Source organism: Heptranchias perlo, chromosome 1 (genome assembly GCF_035084215.1).
Source record: "Heptranchias perlo isolate sHepPer1 chromosome 1, sHepPer1.hap1, whole genome shotgun sequence".
NCBI classification, from domain to species: Eukaryota; Metazoa; Chordata; class Chondrichthyes; order Hexanchiformes; family Hexanchidae; genus Heptranchias; species Heptranchias perlo.
In genome coordinates this window covers 72,923,341-72,936,837 of record NC_090325.1, presented here as the reverse complement: position 1 = coordinate 72,936,837, position 13,497 = coordinate 72,923,341, and the positions used below count along the sequence as shown (strand labels likewise).

At 40.7% G+C, this 13,497-nt stretch overlaps 1 protein-coding gene across 1 annotated transcript in view; it reads left to right on the top strand.

Annotated features, from left to right (window-relative positions):
* adamts6 (ADAM metallopeptidase with thrombospondin type 1 motif, 6) overlaps window positions 1-13,497 on the top strand; it is a 240,192-nt gene that overhangs the window by 21,007 nt on the left and 205,688 nt on the right. The window contains exons 5-7 of the mRNA XM_067995733.1: window positions 5,930-6,147; window positions 11,550-11,633; window positions 12,039-12,184. Of these exons, the coding sequence (XP_067851834.1) occupies window positions 5,930-6,147; window positions 11,550-11,633; window positions 12,039-12,184 (448 nt within the window). The remainder of the gene's footprint in view (window positions 1-5,929; window positions 6,148-11,549; window positions 11,634-12,038; window positions 12,185-13,497) is intronic.

The window sequence follows — 13,497 nt, the reverse complement described above, 5'->3', positions numbered from 1 at the left end:
CCTGCCAAAATTATTCACCTCACACTTCTCGGTATTAAATTGCATTTGCCATTTGTCTGCCCATTCTGCTAACTTGGCTATGTCCTCCTTAAACTGTTTATAGTCCTCCTTATTGTTCACCAACCCCCTTCTTTTGTGTCATCAGCAAATTTTGATATTGCGCTCCTTAAACCTAACTCTGAGAACTAAGTGGACCAAGCATTGACCCATTGGTACACCATTTCCCATCCTTCTCCAATCTAAGCAACACCTAGTGACCCTGCTGGTGTTTCCTGTCTATAACCAACTTTCTATCCATGTAGCTACATTTTCTCTTATACTGTACACCTGGATTTTTATAACAAGCCTTCTGTAAGACACATTTTTGAACACCTTCTGAAAAGCCATGTACAATAAATTTACTGCATCGTCTTTATCAGTTCTTTAAAAGAAGTCTTACATTTGTCAAACACGACCTGCCTTTAACAATTTCATCCCGGCTGTGGTTGATTAACCTATGGACTTCTAAATGTTCACTAATTTTATCTCAAATTATGGATTCTAAGAGTTTGGCCACAACTGATGTTAGACTAACTGGTCTATAGTTATCGGATTATCCTTTGTTCTTTTTTAATTAGAGGTGTTACATTGGTTACTCACCAGTCTCCTGGCACAATTTGCATATTTAAGGATTGAAAAATAGTGGTCAGAGCCTCTGCTACCTCCTCAGCAGCCTAGCGTGCATGCCATCAGGGCCCAATGATTTAGCTGCTTTGAGGTCTGCAAATTTTTTTAGGACCAATTTCTTTTCTGTAGTTCGCTCCAACAGTTGATCCATGTCACCTTCTAATATACCTACGTTTTCTCTTTTCATCTTTCCATTACACTTTCTCTATTCAGCATAATTTTCTTTAGTATTGTTTTAAGACATGGATATCTGAAGTTGTTTAGTTTTAATCTCTATTTATCCATGGAACTCTGTTTCCTTTTTATGCACTCCCTTTTTGCCTTTATAGAAATATATCTGTTTTATACTTTATGCATCTCATGTTTTAAGATTCCCCATCACTGATCTGTTGTCCTGTTTTCTAACTTTTCTGCCCAGTTAATATGGGCTAGATCCTTTCTTCCCTCACTGAATTTTTGTTTATTTTCTGTTTTCTCATTGATCTTAACTATGTTGCGATTGCTGTTTCCCAATTGTTCTCCTGTTCTGACATCAGTATGTGTCCAAATTCATTTCCTAGAACTAAACTTCTTTTCTTGTTGGACTAGAAATGAGCTGACCTGGAAAACAGTCTTGGATGCATTTAAAAAGCACCCCTACTTAGATCACATACATTAATTATCTTTAACCCTGTCTATCTTTGAAGAGTTAAAATCACTCAATATTATTGCGTTGTTTTTCTTCCATCTCTCTCTGAAGTGTCTGCAAATCTCTCCCCCCACCCATCTCCTCTCCATTGTTTTGTTCTGTGATGCATATGAGAATTGTACCATTGGATAAATAGAGGAGATGGAGAGGTAGAGTTGAGGAAGTTGACCTCATGCTTCCTGGTATCACAAAGGGGTAGATGGTTAATGAGGAAAGGACCAATGATGAATCCCTTGGGGTACACTGGAGGTGACTGTGGAGCAGAGGGGAGCTATTGGAAGCAATGTAGTGTTTGTGTTGCAATACATTGCTTCTAATAGCTTCCCCCCTGCTCCACAGTCACCTCCAGCGTACTCCAAGGAATCCATCATTGGTCCTCTCCTCATTAACCATCTACCCCTTTGTGTTGCAATAGATAAGGAAAATGGAGATATATTTACAGGGTTTGTTAGTGGGTGGAGGTACAGAGGTACAGGTTTGGGGGGTGGGGGGAGGGGTGGGGAGTTGGGGGGTGTTGGCTCAGGTTGGAATTTCTGGAATGTAGATGGGTCCTGGAGAAAAAAATTAATTTGGATGAGGTTGAATTTGTCTACCAGATGTTGGAAGGGCATATTCTGGCCCCAGTTGAGGAACTGGCCTACCCCGATGATGCCTTTTAGAATACACCCTTGGTGAATGCTTCTATGAGTTATCAATTGCAAGAATTCTTCTAATTTCAAGCCTTGCTTGAGGCTTGTTAATTTTATATTCATATCCTAGTTATGTGCTCACAGTTCAAGTTCATTAATTTGTTCACATCTACATTCTCCAGTCCATTTACCATTTTAAAAACTAGAACCAAATCTTCTTTTCTGTCATGGAAACAAGTTCAGAGTCTTCGTTCACAATTTAGAGCCTGAAATCCTAGAATCATTTTTGATTTTTTTCTGAATCCCTCCCAATGCATCAATATCTTTTTGAAAGTACAGTGCCTAAAACCACACACAATATTCCATATGTGGCTTCACTGGTCTCAGTATTTAAAGTTTTTACTTATGATCATATTCCCTTAAGTAGTTTGTTTTAGCTTTAACATTTTATTGCTTGTATACCCAGTGCAGATTTGCATTAAGGACATATGAAAATTAAAATGATCTAACCTGACACATCCATATTGCTCAGAATAACATTGTTCACTTTACATGAGTTTTATGATAGCTTTGGTCTTTCGATTCATTAAAACTTTAGTGTTTTACATACTGAATAATTATGCAGCCTGTGTAATTATCTTATTGGCTCCACAGACAGCCATAAAATGCAAGCAATGATAAATATCCTTACAAGAACTTCCATTTTTTTTTACCGTTCCTTTTAAATGGCACATATTTCAAAATAGTCACTGTTGGAACTCTATAGGGAAGCAACAATACTGAATCCTTTTAAGATTTAATCTAGCCAGGAGTCCAACCTTCTATGGGTGGAATTACTAGGTTGCTGTGTATTTTCATCTGGGTTCAGACTTCTGTTTGAAATTTTAAAAACCCTCTTCATATTAAATGCAAAATTACATTCAATTGAGACGCCAAAAACAAAACTTGAGTGATTCGTACCTCCCCCTCTCCCCCCGGCCCCCGACAACTATTTGCACTATAAAATCACCTAAGGGACCCTCACCAATTCCTAGGGCCTGAACATATTCAGCATTTTGTAATTTTTGGGATCAACCTCATTTTAATATTTTTGAACAAGTTCCAAACGTCAGAAATACTGCATATTGAAAACTTGCCTATTGAAGGGACAGAAAATAAGTTGTACTCCTGGAGGATTTAAAGGCCTGCAGCAGCTTAAAGAACATGCATCATAATTTTTGGCACACTGAAGGAAGTTGATTTAAGTAAAATATCCATGAGGTCAGCAGGAGGGCAGAGAGCCCCCATGTTCTTTGCAGCTGTGGAAATGCAGCTGGATGAAGTTAGGCAGAGGTGGGAGGCCCTGTTTGGCATGAAATAATGTAGGTCCCAAGGAGACCTACCCTGGGTGAAAGGAAGAAGGTGGCTAGGGCAGTGAGTGTGAACACGACTATCCCATGCATAGGCACTTAGTGAAGGAAAAAATTAAATGACTTTACTAGGTCAAGTGAGGTAAGAGAAGCCAGTCACAACTTCCTAGAATGAAGTGTACTATGTCTCTGTCTAACAATGATCTCCTTCTCCCACTCTGTTAATGTGCTTGAGCTGCTTAGCAGCAATGTCAATGAGATAGCATGGTGCCCCTCATGCCTCCAACCGTCACCTGCAAGTGTTCCTTTACTCACAAAAATTTTGTGCCAATCTGTGCTTCTGCCATGGATGCTGAAACTGTTGCCTAAGAGGCCTCAGGTGGCAGACTGTAGAGACCTATCTCTTCCTGCTTTGACGGTTTTAGCAACCAGTTAAGGACAACTATGAGGCAGAGCTTCACTGATCTCATTGGAACCATTAGGACTGATTTTCTGTCTATCAGTGGCCATGCTGAACCCACGTCCAATACTCTCAGTAATGGCATGGCAAGAATGGGCATGGATGAAGGTGCTGTCTGTTGGGATAACGTTCGCTCTCAAAAGCCCCCTTTTGATACTTCCACATGTGGCAGAAAGGTCACAGGGTCAGAATGCCTCAGCAGCTGTACAAGAGATAAAGGGGGTGAAATTCAACTTCAACGGTAACCAAAAACGAGTGATGGTAAATCGGCAGTCCATTTTACACTCGCCCAATGTTCTTTCCCATTGTTCAATGGAAACGAATATTGGTGGGGTGTAAAATGGGTTGCTGATTTGCTATTGCCTGTTTTGTGCCATCGTCAAAGTTGCCCTCTTTATCCTCTTCAGGCTGTTGTTGTTCTACTTCCTGATCCCTTTACAACCTGTTGGTCTCCTCCTCCTCTGGGGCTTCAGTGATGAGGCCTCTTTGTAAAGCAAAATTGTGCAGTGCACAACTACGATCCTTGTGACCTTAGCAGGACTATATTGCAGGAAGCCCCACATTGATTCAGCAACTCCTCAGCATACCAGTGGTGTGCTTAATTTTTTGCACTGTTGCATGGATGGATCTCATTATACTGGTGCTCAGCTCATATCGTGGCAACTCCCAGAGAAGTGAGCATTCACTAACATGATGTGGTGCTGCTGGTCACAAATGAGCTGCACATTGAGAGAGTGGAATCATTTTCTTCTTGACATAGGTTATGGTATTGAGTAAGGGAGCATACATAGGGTGATGTAGGTGCAATCTATGACTCATTACATTTTTGGAAACTTTGTAAAATTAATGTGCCTCCTCATGCTGCCATCAATTGTCCGTAGGGAAGAAGATGAGACATGAAACTGAGGCCCTATCGGCCTGTTCAGGTGGATGTGAAAGATCCCATGGCACTTTTTCAAAGAAAACCCGGAACCTCTCCCAATGTCCTGGGCAACATTCTTCCCTCAACCAACACATCATGCTTATGACTACTGTTTGTGGAACCTTGCTGTGTGCAAATTATCTGCTGTGTTAGAAAAATAATCCAATGAATACACTTCAAAAAATTGTTCACTGATTGTAAAGCACTTTGGGATGTCCTAAGATTTGGGGTGCTTTTGTGCTACTTATTTTTACCATTCCTAACAATGGAGAGCAATCTTTGTGGACCTATCTCCCCTTTGTTCATTTCAGTCCCTTGTTAGTCTTGGTGGGGTTCGCTGTATAATGTACTAAGATGGAAATGTGGGGAACTGGCTTCTCGTGTTGACTTAATCCAGTTCCTAATGGCCTGCCCCTGATTCTGTATGAATTAAATTGAGACCCTCGCTTAGAGAGGCCATGGTGTTCTGGAGGCTTTTCTGCCTAGCAACTTCTCTGTTGGAAAAGCTAGATTGCTTTTTATGTATCTGACATTTTACTTTATTCCTGACTGTTTGCAGCCAGAAAGATAATCAGAAACTTTCCAACACAATGGGTGTGAGGTGGCTATCAATTACTCAGACAAGCTGCTGAATTACTTATTACCTAGTCTATACAAAATCAAAGTTAGCTCATTATTGTCTCAACTGCTGCCTCAGATCCTTTTCGATATTACTTGCAGGAATACACTTATGCTTTTAAAACACATTCAAAGTAATTTTTTTTCAAATCCTTTCTGTGAAAAAATGGTCAGAAGACTTTGATTATCCCATGCATCATTAATTGTTCACTGATGTAATCTTGCATTATGGATCCTTGCGGCTGAAGTGATATGGCATAGAATAATTTCTCAGCCTTCAGCAAAGCTCATCCAGCCAGTTCCTGAGTAGCTTTCGAGCTGGTCTGAAGTTGGAGTTGTTTCAGGATGTACAGGGATGGCTCCGATTTGTGATGTCACTTGAGCAGTATAGCAAGAAGGGAGACCCACTTGAGGGCTTCCATGCCTGTAAGAAAATTGACATGAAATGTCAAAGGAACTTATTTCCCTAAGTTTTCTTCCCCTTTAATTAATGATTGTTTCAATTCATGAAAATGAAACTCCATATTTAAAAGCAGCTGCACTATAAGATAATAAGCTACTAACCCAGCTAACATGGTTGATTATCTTCACTCCTAGAAGACCGCACAGGAAGAAGAAAGCCTTGGTGGTTAAATGATCCCTCGGCCTTTCCAACCTCATTGCCAAATAATAAATCTGCAACCAGTCCCCATCGACAAAAGAGATCAGTAAGCCTTGAACGCTTTGTGGAAACTCTTGTAGTGGCAGACAAAATGATGGTGGGATACCATGGTCGTAAGGATATCGAACATTATATCTTGTCTGTAATGAATATTGTAAGTTTTATCCCTTTGTATTTTAAAATGATAAACATTTGTTGAATCTGTTTTCTTGGCTTTGAATAAGTGTCATCTAAAATTCTTCCATCTGCTATTTTAGCGGAGGCATTAATCCATTTAAAATAAATGGACTAACACCGCCATTAAAATAACAGAGAGGGATTTCAAATGAACACGTAAAGCATTTGTATATTATCACACAGTGTAAATTCTAAGGCTTTTCTTTCTCTAAAATGTCATAGGCAGAAACACTTAAGGGGGAATTTTAACTGGGAACATGATTCAGTTGGGTGGGGAGCTTATCTGCATGCCGTCAGACAGTTGCCCGCCCGAAACAAGCGGGAAGCTTCAGCTGGCTGGTGGAGAGGAGCGGAAGTTCAGGTGGCAGGAGGCTGCTGACTTGGCACCAAAGGGAGGCTTGCCATCAAGAAGGTAAATCACATGGAGGGAGTTTCAGGGGGGTCTTGTGAGACAGAAGCCCAAAGCTGGGGTGGCCTAAACATTCACTGTGGGGCTTGGAGGAGCACTCCTGGCTCCATAAGGAAAGTAAAATAGCTTATCTTAAATGTCATTTTCTGGTCCCAGATCCCCTTCTCGCTGTCTTCACCTGGCAGGAGAGCTGCAGTGCTTTTCCGTTCAAGCCAGAGTAAAAATTGTAGTTGTGGCCTGATGACGTAATCACCGATTTCAGGCAGGTGCCTTTGCTACCTGTTCAGAAGAACAGGTTAAAATCAGGATCGGTGCGAGGCAGGTGGGAAATCAGTGGGTAAGATACCTACTCATTTTAACTGCCCATCCACTGGTTTCTGCCAGGTGGGTAGAGTCAAAATTAACCCCTTTAATCTAGTGATACCTGCTTGAAAAAGGGTGTTTTTCTCTGTTTGTATTTGTTTGAGAAAAAGTGATTGACAATATAAGATGGCTGTAAGTGAGTTACAAGGCCCCAATTCTGTCTCATATTGCCAACCATGAGAATAAAACTCAAGCACTTTATGAACATTAGGAACACTCCAGTATTGTTTTTCATTTGTTCAGTCTCTACATAGAAGGCATTATCTAAGCAGGGGTAGGAGAAGGTGAGGGGCGCTAGGGCACTTTAAAAATTAGCCACTTTACTGGACCCACTCAAGGATGTAGTCTTCCCCTAGCCCCTGTTATCTATTAAACCTGTTCAGTATTGCACCTCAGGTTGCTTTATCCTGCCATCGACAACAATTTATTTTGGTGGTGACACACAAAGAAACATAGAATCATAGAAGCGTTACAGCACAGAAGGAGGCCATTCAGTCTATCGAGCCTGTGCCAGCTCTTTGTAAGAGCAATCCAGTTAGTCCCATTCCCCTGCTCTCTCCCCATAGCCCTGCCAATTTTTTTCCTTCAAATATTGATCCAATTCTTTTTGAAAGCCACGATTGAATCTGCTTCCACCAGCCTTCCCAGCAATACATTCCAGATCATAACTACTCGGTGCGTAAAAAGGTTTTTCCTCACGTTGCCTCTGGTTCTTTTGCCAATCATCTTAAATCTGTGTCCTCTGGTTCTTGACCATCCGTCAATGGGAACAGTTTCTCTCTATCTACTCTATCTAAACCCGTCATGATTTTGAACACTTCTATCAAATCTCCTCTCAACCTTCTTTGCATTAAGGAAAACAGTCCCAGCTTCTCCAGTCTATCCGCGTAACTGAAGTCCCTCATCCCTGGAACCGTTCTAGTAAATCTTTTCTGCACCCTCTCCGAAGCCTTCACATCCTTCCTAAAGTGCTGTGCCCAGAATTGGATACAATATTTAGTTGTGGCTGAACCAGTGTTTTAAAGAAGTTCAAGATAACTTCCCTCCTTTTGTACTATATGCCTCTATTTATAAAGCCCAGGATCCCGTATGCTTTTTTAACTGCTTTCTCAACCTGTCCTGCTACCTTCAAAAATTTTGTGCACACATACCCCCAAGTCTCTCCATTCCTGCACCCCCTTTAGAATTGTACCATTAAGTTTGTATTGCCTCTCCTCGTTCTTCCTGCCAAAATGTATCACTTCGCACTTCTCTGCGTTAAATTTCATCTGCCATGTGTCCGCCCATTCCACCAGCCTGTCTATAACCTCTTGAAGTCTATTACTATCCTCCTCACTGTTTACTACACTTCCAATTTTTGTGTCATCTGCAAATTTTTTAATTGTGCCGTTAACACCCAAGTCCAAGCCATTAATATATATCAAAAAAGCAGCGGTCCTAGTACCGACCCCTGGGGAACACCACTGTACACCTTCCTCCAGTCCGATAAATAACTGTTCACCACTACTCTCTGTTTCCTGACACTTGGCCAATTTCATATCCATGCTGCCACTGCCCCTTTTATTCCATGGGCTTCAATTTTGCTGAGAAGCCTATTATGTGGCACTTTACAAACGTCTTTTGAAAGTCCATACACAACATCAACCGCATTGCCCTCATCAACCCTCTCTGTTACCTCATTAAAAAACTCAATCAAGTTAGTTAAACACGATTTGCCTTCAACAAATCCGTGCTGACTTTCCTTTATTAATCCACACTTGTCCAAGTGACTATTAATTTTGTCCCAGATTATCATTTCTAAAAGCTTCCCCACCACTGAGGTAATACTGACTGGCCTGTAGTTGCCGGGTTTATCCTTTTTTGAACAAGGGTGTGACATTTGCAATTCTCCAGTCCTCTGGCACCACCCTCATATCTAAGAGGATTGGAAGATTATGGTCAGCATCTCTGCAATTTCCACCCTTACTTCCCTCAGCAACCTAGGATGCATCCCATCTGGACCGGGTGACTTATTTACTTTAAGCATAGCCAGCCTTTCTAGTACCTCCTCTTTATCAATTTTCACCCCATCCAATATCTCAACTACCTCTCCTTTCACTGTGACTTTGGCAGCATCTTCTTTGGTAAAGACAGAAGCAAAATACTCATTTAGTACCTCAGCAATGCCCACTGCCTCCTGCGTAGATCTCCTTTTTGGTCCCTAATCGGCCCCTTTCCTCTTCTTTCTACCCGTTTACTATTCATATGCCTATAGAAGACTTTTGGATTCCCTTTTATGTTAGCTGCCAGTCTATTCTCATACTCTTTCTTTGCCCCTCTTATTTCCTTTTTCACTTCTCCTCTGAATCTTCTATATTCAGCCTGGTTCTCACTTGTGTTATCAACCTGACACCTGACATATGTCCCCTTTTTCTGCTTCATCTTACTCTCTATCTCTTTCATCATCCAGGGAGCTCTGGCTTTGGTTGCCCTACCTTTCTCCCTCGTGGGACTGTACCTAGACTGTACCCAAACCAACTCTTCTTTAAAGGCTGCCCATTGTTTGATTACAGTTTTGCCTGCCAATCTTTGATTTCAATTTACCCGGGCCAGATCTGCTCTCAACCCACTCAAATTATTCTTCCTATGTAATTTGGTTTCTCCATGGTTGTATATTTAAAGTTTGGTAATGATTTTTCACAATAGTCTGGGAAAGATTGTGAAAAATTTTCCGGGCTTTAGTTAGATTCTCGCTGTTCCTCAAAAGTCATCAGTGTTGACTTCTAGTAGATGAGTTTAATATCCAGATTCCCTGGCCGGAGCCTCACCCCATGGAGCACATATCAGGAAATTGCATGAACGCTTCCCTTGATTTTTGTCCATTAAAGTTAATGGGTAGAAAATAGTGGGGAGTGAGTGTACCTGTGTTATTCCAACATGTGCTCTCAGTGGGTGAGGCTCTGTGCCCAAATCACAACGTTAGCCATCTATTTCCAGAATGCATTTTATTTTTAAATTGTTTGTCAGTACAGGCGTTTTTGTTATCTTTTATTTCTCATCTTTTTATATTGAACTTTTAAAGTTTTCTTTCGCTGTCATGAGTTTTCTTTCTCCAGACCACACACTGCTTAAATTATTGGATAGACGGCCAACTTGTTTACTGTTCTGTAACCAGCCACTAGGAGCTCGAACAAAAGTGTGTGCGCTGACTATCCATTGAATTTTCCCTCACTTCTTGTGGGAAGAATCTTGCCACCACTCAGCACCTCTCTCAGACAACACAGCTGAGATCACACACTTTCAATTTGAAGAAACTAACCCATATCTCACCAGCAGGCAGACGATGATGCTGATTTTAAGTACTGAGTAGGACTGCGGCCTAGTCAAAGGCTGGCCCGTCAGGGAGTGACAGCGGGGAGGCCCAACCAATTTTAACAGCCAGGCCTCATTAACATGTCGCTGGCTGACTGCCCAAGCAAAACAGCATGGAAGTCAATGGGAAGCAGCTGCCTGGCTGTTAAAATCGAGCGGCCACTGCTGAGGATCAAAGGGAACCATCCCCGGCATTAAGGTATATGTTCATGGCGGGGGCCGGGGTGGGGGGGTCCTAACGGTGATCGCAGTCGGGAGAGGGGAAGTACAGGGGAGGCCCATGGTTTCCTTGTGGTGCCTGGAGGAGCACTCCTGCTCCTCTTGGCCCACAAGGAAACCTAAAACATTTTTTAAAAACATGCTTTTCTGGGCCTCTTCTGGCCCTGAATCCACTACCCGACAACTTTGGCAAGGTGGAGAAACCACCACTGCTCCCCCTGCTTAGGCCTCAGGTTAATATTGCAGTTGAGCGCCGATTATGTCATCGGAGCCCGATTAACATATTTAAAAAAAGACCCTGCTTTGGGTGGGTGTCCTTGCTGCCTGCAATTCAAAACTGTAGTTGGCCAGATCAGGCTGGGAAGCCGGTGGGTAAGTCCCATTTTAATTGCCCACACCTAGTTTCCACCGGGCAGCAGGGTTAAAATTCTCCCCGATCATGTCTAACATTCCAGTCCATTTATCGGTGTATGTCACACTGCAGTAAATGGAAAACAAATAAGAATATTGCTCTGAGAAAATGTATCTGGATCTTTTTGGTAATTTAATTGTTATAGCTACCTGAAGAATGTGGAAGCTGACACGCAGACTATTGCAATAAATATCTATTTACAATTACCTGTGCTCATCTATAAATATAGAAATATCAAAGAAACAGATGAGTGACAACACGCAAATTTAAGGTGATAGTTACTTTAGACAGAAAGACTTTAGATATTAGTTCTAAGATATGAGGAATACTTTTATAACATCATGTTCTTGGTATGGAGTCCTCTCAGCTGAGAGCACAAATCAGTAATTGAGGTATGCACTCCCCTGACTTTTTGTCCATTAAATCATATGTTTGAATTCCTGATATGTTCTTTTAGCAAACGAGGCTCTGCACTGGGAGCATGATTTTATAAAATTACCCCTGTGAAGCTGTATTTAATTATGATATTGCTGTCAACATAAAGTTGTCAGAATAAAAGCTGAAACAGAAAGAGGAATTTTACTTTTGTCTGACTTTGTGTCTTTTCTTATTTTCTGGAGGTCAGGTTGCCAAACTTTACCGTGATTCCAGTCTAGGAAATGTTGTGAACATAATAGTCACTCGTCTGATTGTTCTTACTGAAGATCAGGTAAGACGAGGAATCCAAAATGGCTATTCTCTTTAATAGTTATGTTTTTTAAAAAAAATTGTTTGCACAAATTGAAGCAAAGTTCTGTTACTGGAAAAATACTGGGGGAAGAAATATTCTGGTCCTACATGCAGTGACATTGTAAATGCATTCAACAAGAATGTGTTTATGTGAGCGGTATTTCTTCCTGCAGTTCTTCTTCCCTTGATGTGTTTAATGATTTGTTGGGCTGAAGTCAGACATCAGGAAATAGAAAATTGTTAAATGAAATAAAGGGTAGTTTTTCAAAAAAAATTAAAAAGAAAACTGCCCGTACTAATTATCATCTTCATTTTTATTCTTTGAAGAAAAACTGGTTCTTCAGTAATGTGTTTGGATTTCTCTGGTATACTTGTTGCATTGTAGCCAAACTTGGAGATAAATCATCATGCAGACAAGTCCTTGGACAGCTTCTGTAAATGGCAGAAATCCATTCTTTCTCACCAAAATGATGGAAACACCATTCCAGAAAATGGGATTGCTCATCATGATAATGCTGTTTTAATTACTAGGTAAGATGGATGTTCTGGATATTTGCATACGAGTTCTAATCACAAAGTAAAAGTCTTATGCACTGTGACTAGTATTATATTTAAGTTCACATCAGAATGTGCACGTCAAATTTTTAAAGTGCTTTTTGTGTCTTAAGTTTCCTTCATGTAAGTTGTCCCCCTCTTTGGTCCACCTGGCCTAGATTCTTCTGTGAGGGTGGTGGATGGACTGCTGACAATGTCCCATGTCTTTCTCTCCCAGGAGGTACTAGGGACTACAAGATGCCACTCTCCCCTCTGATTTTTCCTCCTCCTGCTGGGAGAGGTGCAGGCTCTGCACAGCGACTAACCTAATCTGCACAGGTCAGGTTGGGAGATAAATGGAGACTGGAACTGTGTTTTCTCTGAGTACCAGCCTTCTAACACTCTACTGTTGAGCCACCCTAATTTCAAACTTCCAACAATTCCTTTTCCAATCTGTTTGTGACAGTTCAAGTAGCCTATATATTGAAGATCAGCGCAGTTTAATATCAGTCAGGTTTGCATGGAATTGGGTTTCAGAGTCAATAAAATATAATGAACAATTGTTGCCAGTCAGAACATATAGCTGTGCCAGGGAAAGGAGGGAGTTAATTTATAACATGCCTAATTTATGTCCAGCACTAATATCATGCATTGTTTTTGTTGAGGCGATACTATAAACAGAGGACTAATGATTGTAGTCAAACAACTGCTTGTGAAAGGAAGCTCAATAACATTTCAGTTACTTTTAAAGACCTGATTGCATTATCAGTCAGATTCAAATTTAAACCTAAATGACATTGTGCGACATTAAAATACAAAAGCCTAATGTATTTGCATGATGTAATTTCTGGACTTTCCTTGTGTAAGGCAATCAGGATACTTATCTGTTTGGAAGTAATTTGAGCAATTCTTTGCCAGAGGCAGAGTCAAAGAATAAGAAATAAAAATACATTTTTAAGTATGTGATGTATTTCTGAATATTTTTCTTTTTATATCAGCTGTGACTTAAATGCAGTAAAATTTATGAAATGCACAAGTACCATATTTAGCAAAGTCACTGATGTTTCTCAAACTAAAATAATGTGTAAAAGAGTTTTTTTACTGGAACAGTTGCCAGGATAGTTACAGACATGTTCTGAATACAAGTCAAACATAGATGGGAATACTGTTCAGTTTTTGATAGTGGATTAAAACAGGCTTTTAATTTTCTTCCAAAGCTTGGTTGATAAATGAAGCTTTTATGTGAGGGTGAAAATCCCTCCATTTACAAGTAATGATTTTTGTTCACTTTTTTCCCCCAGTCTCCCTGA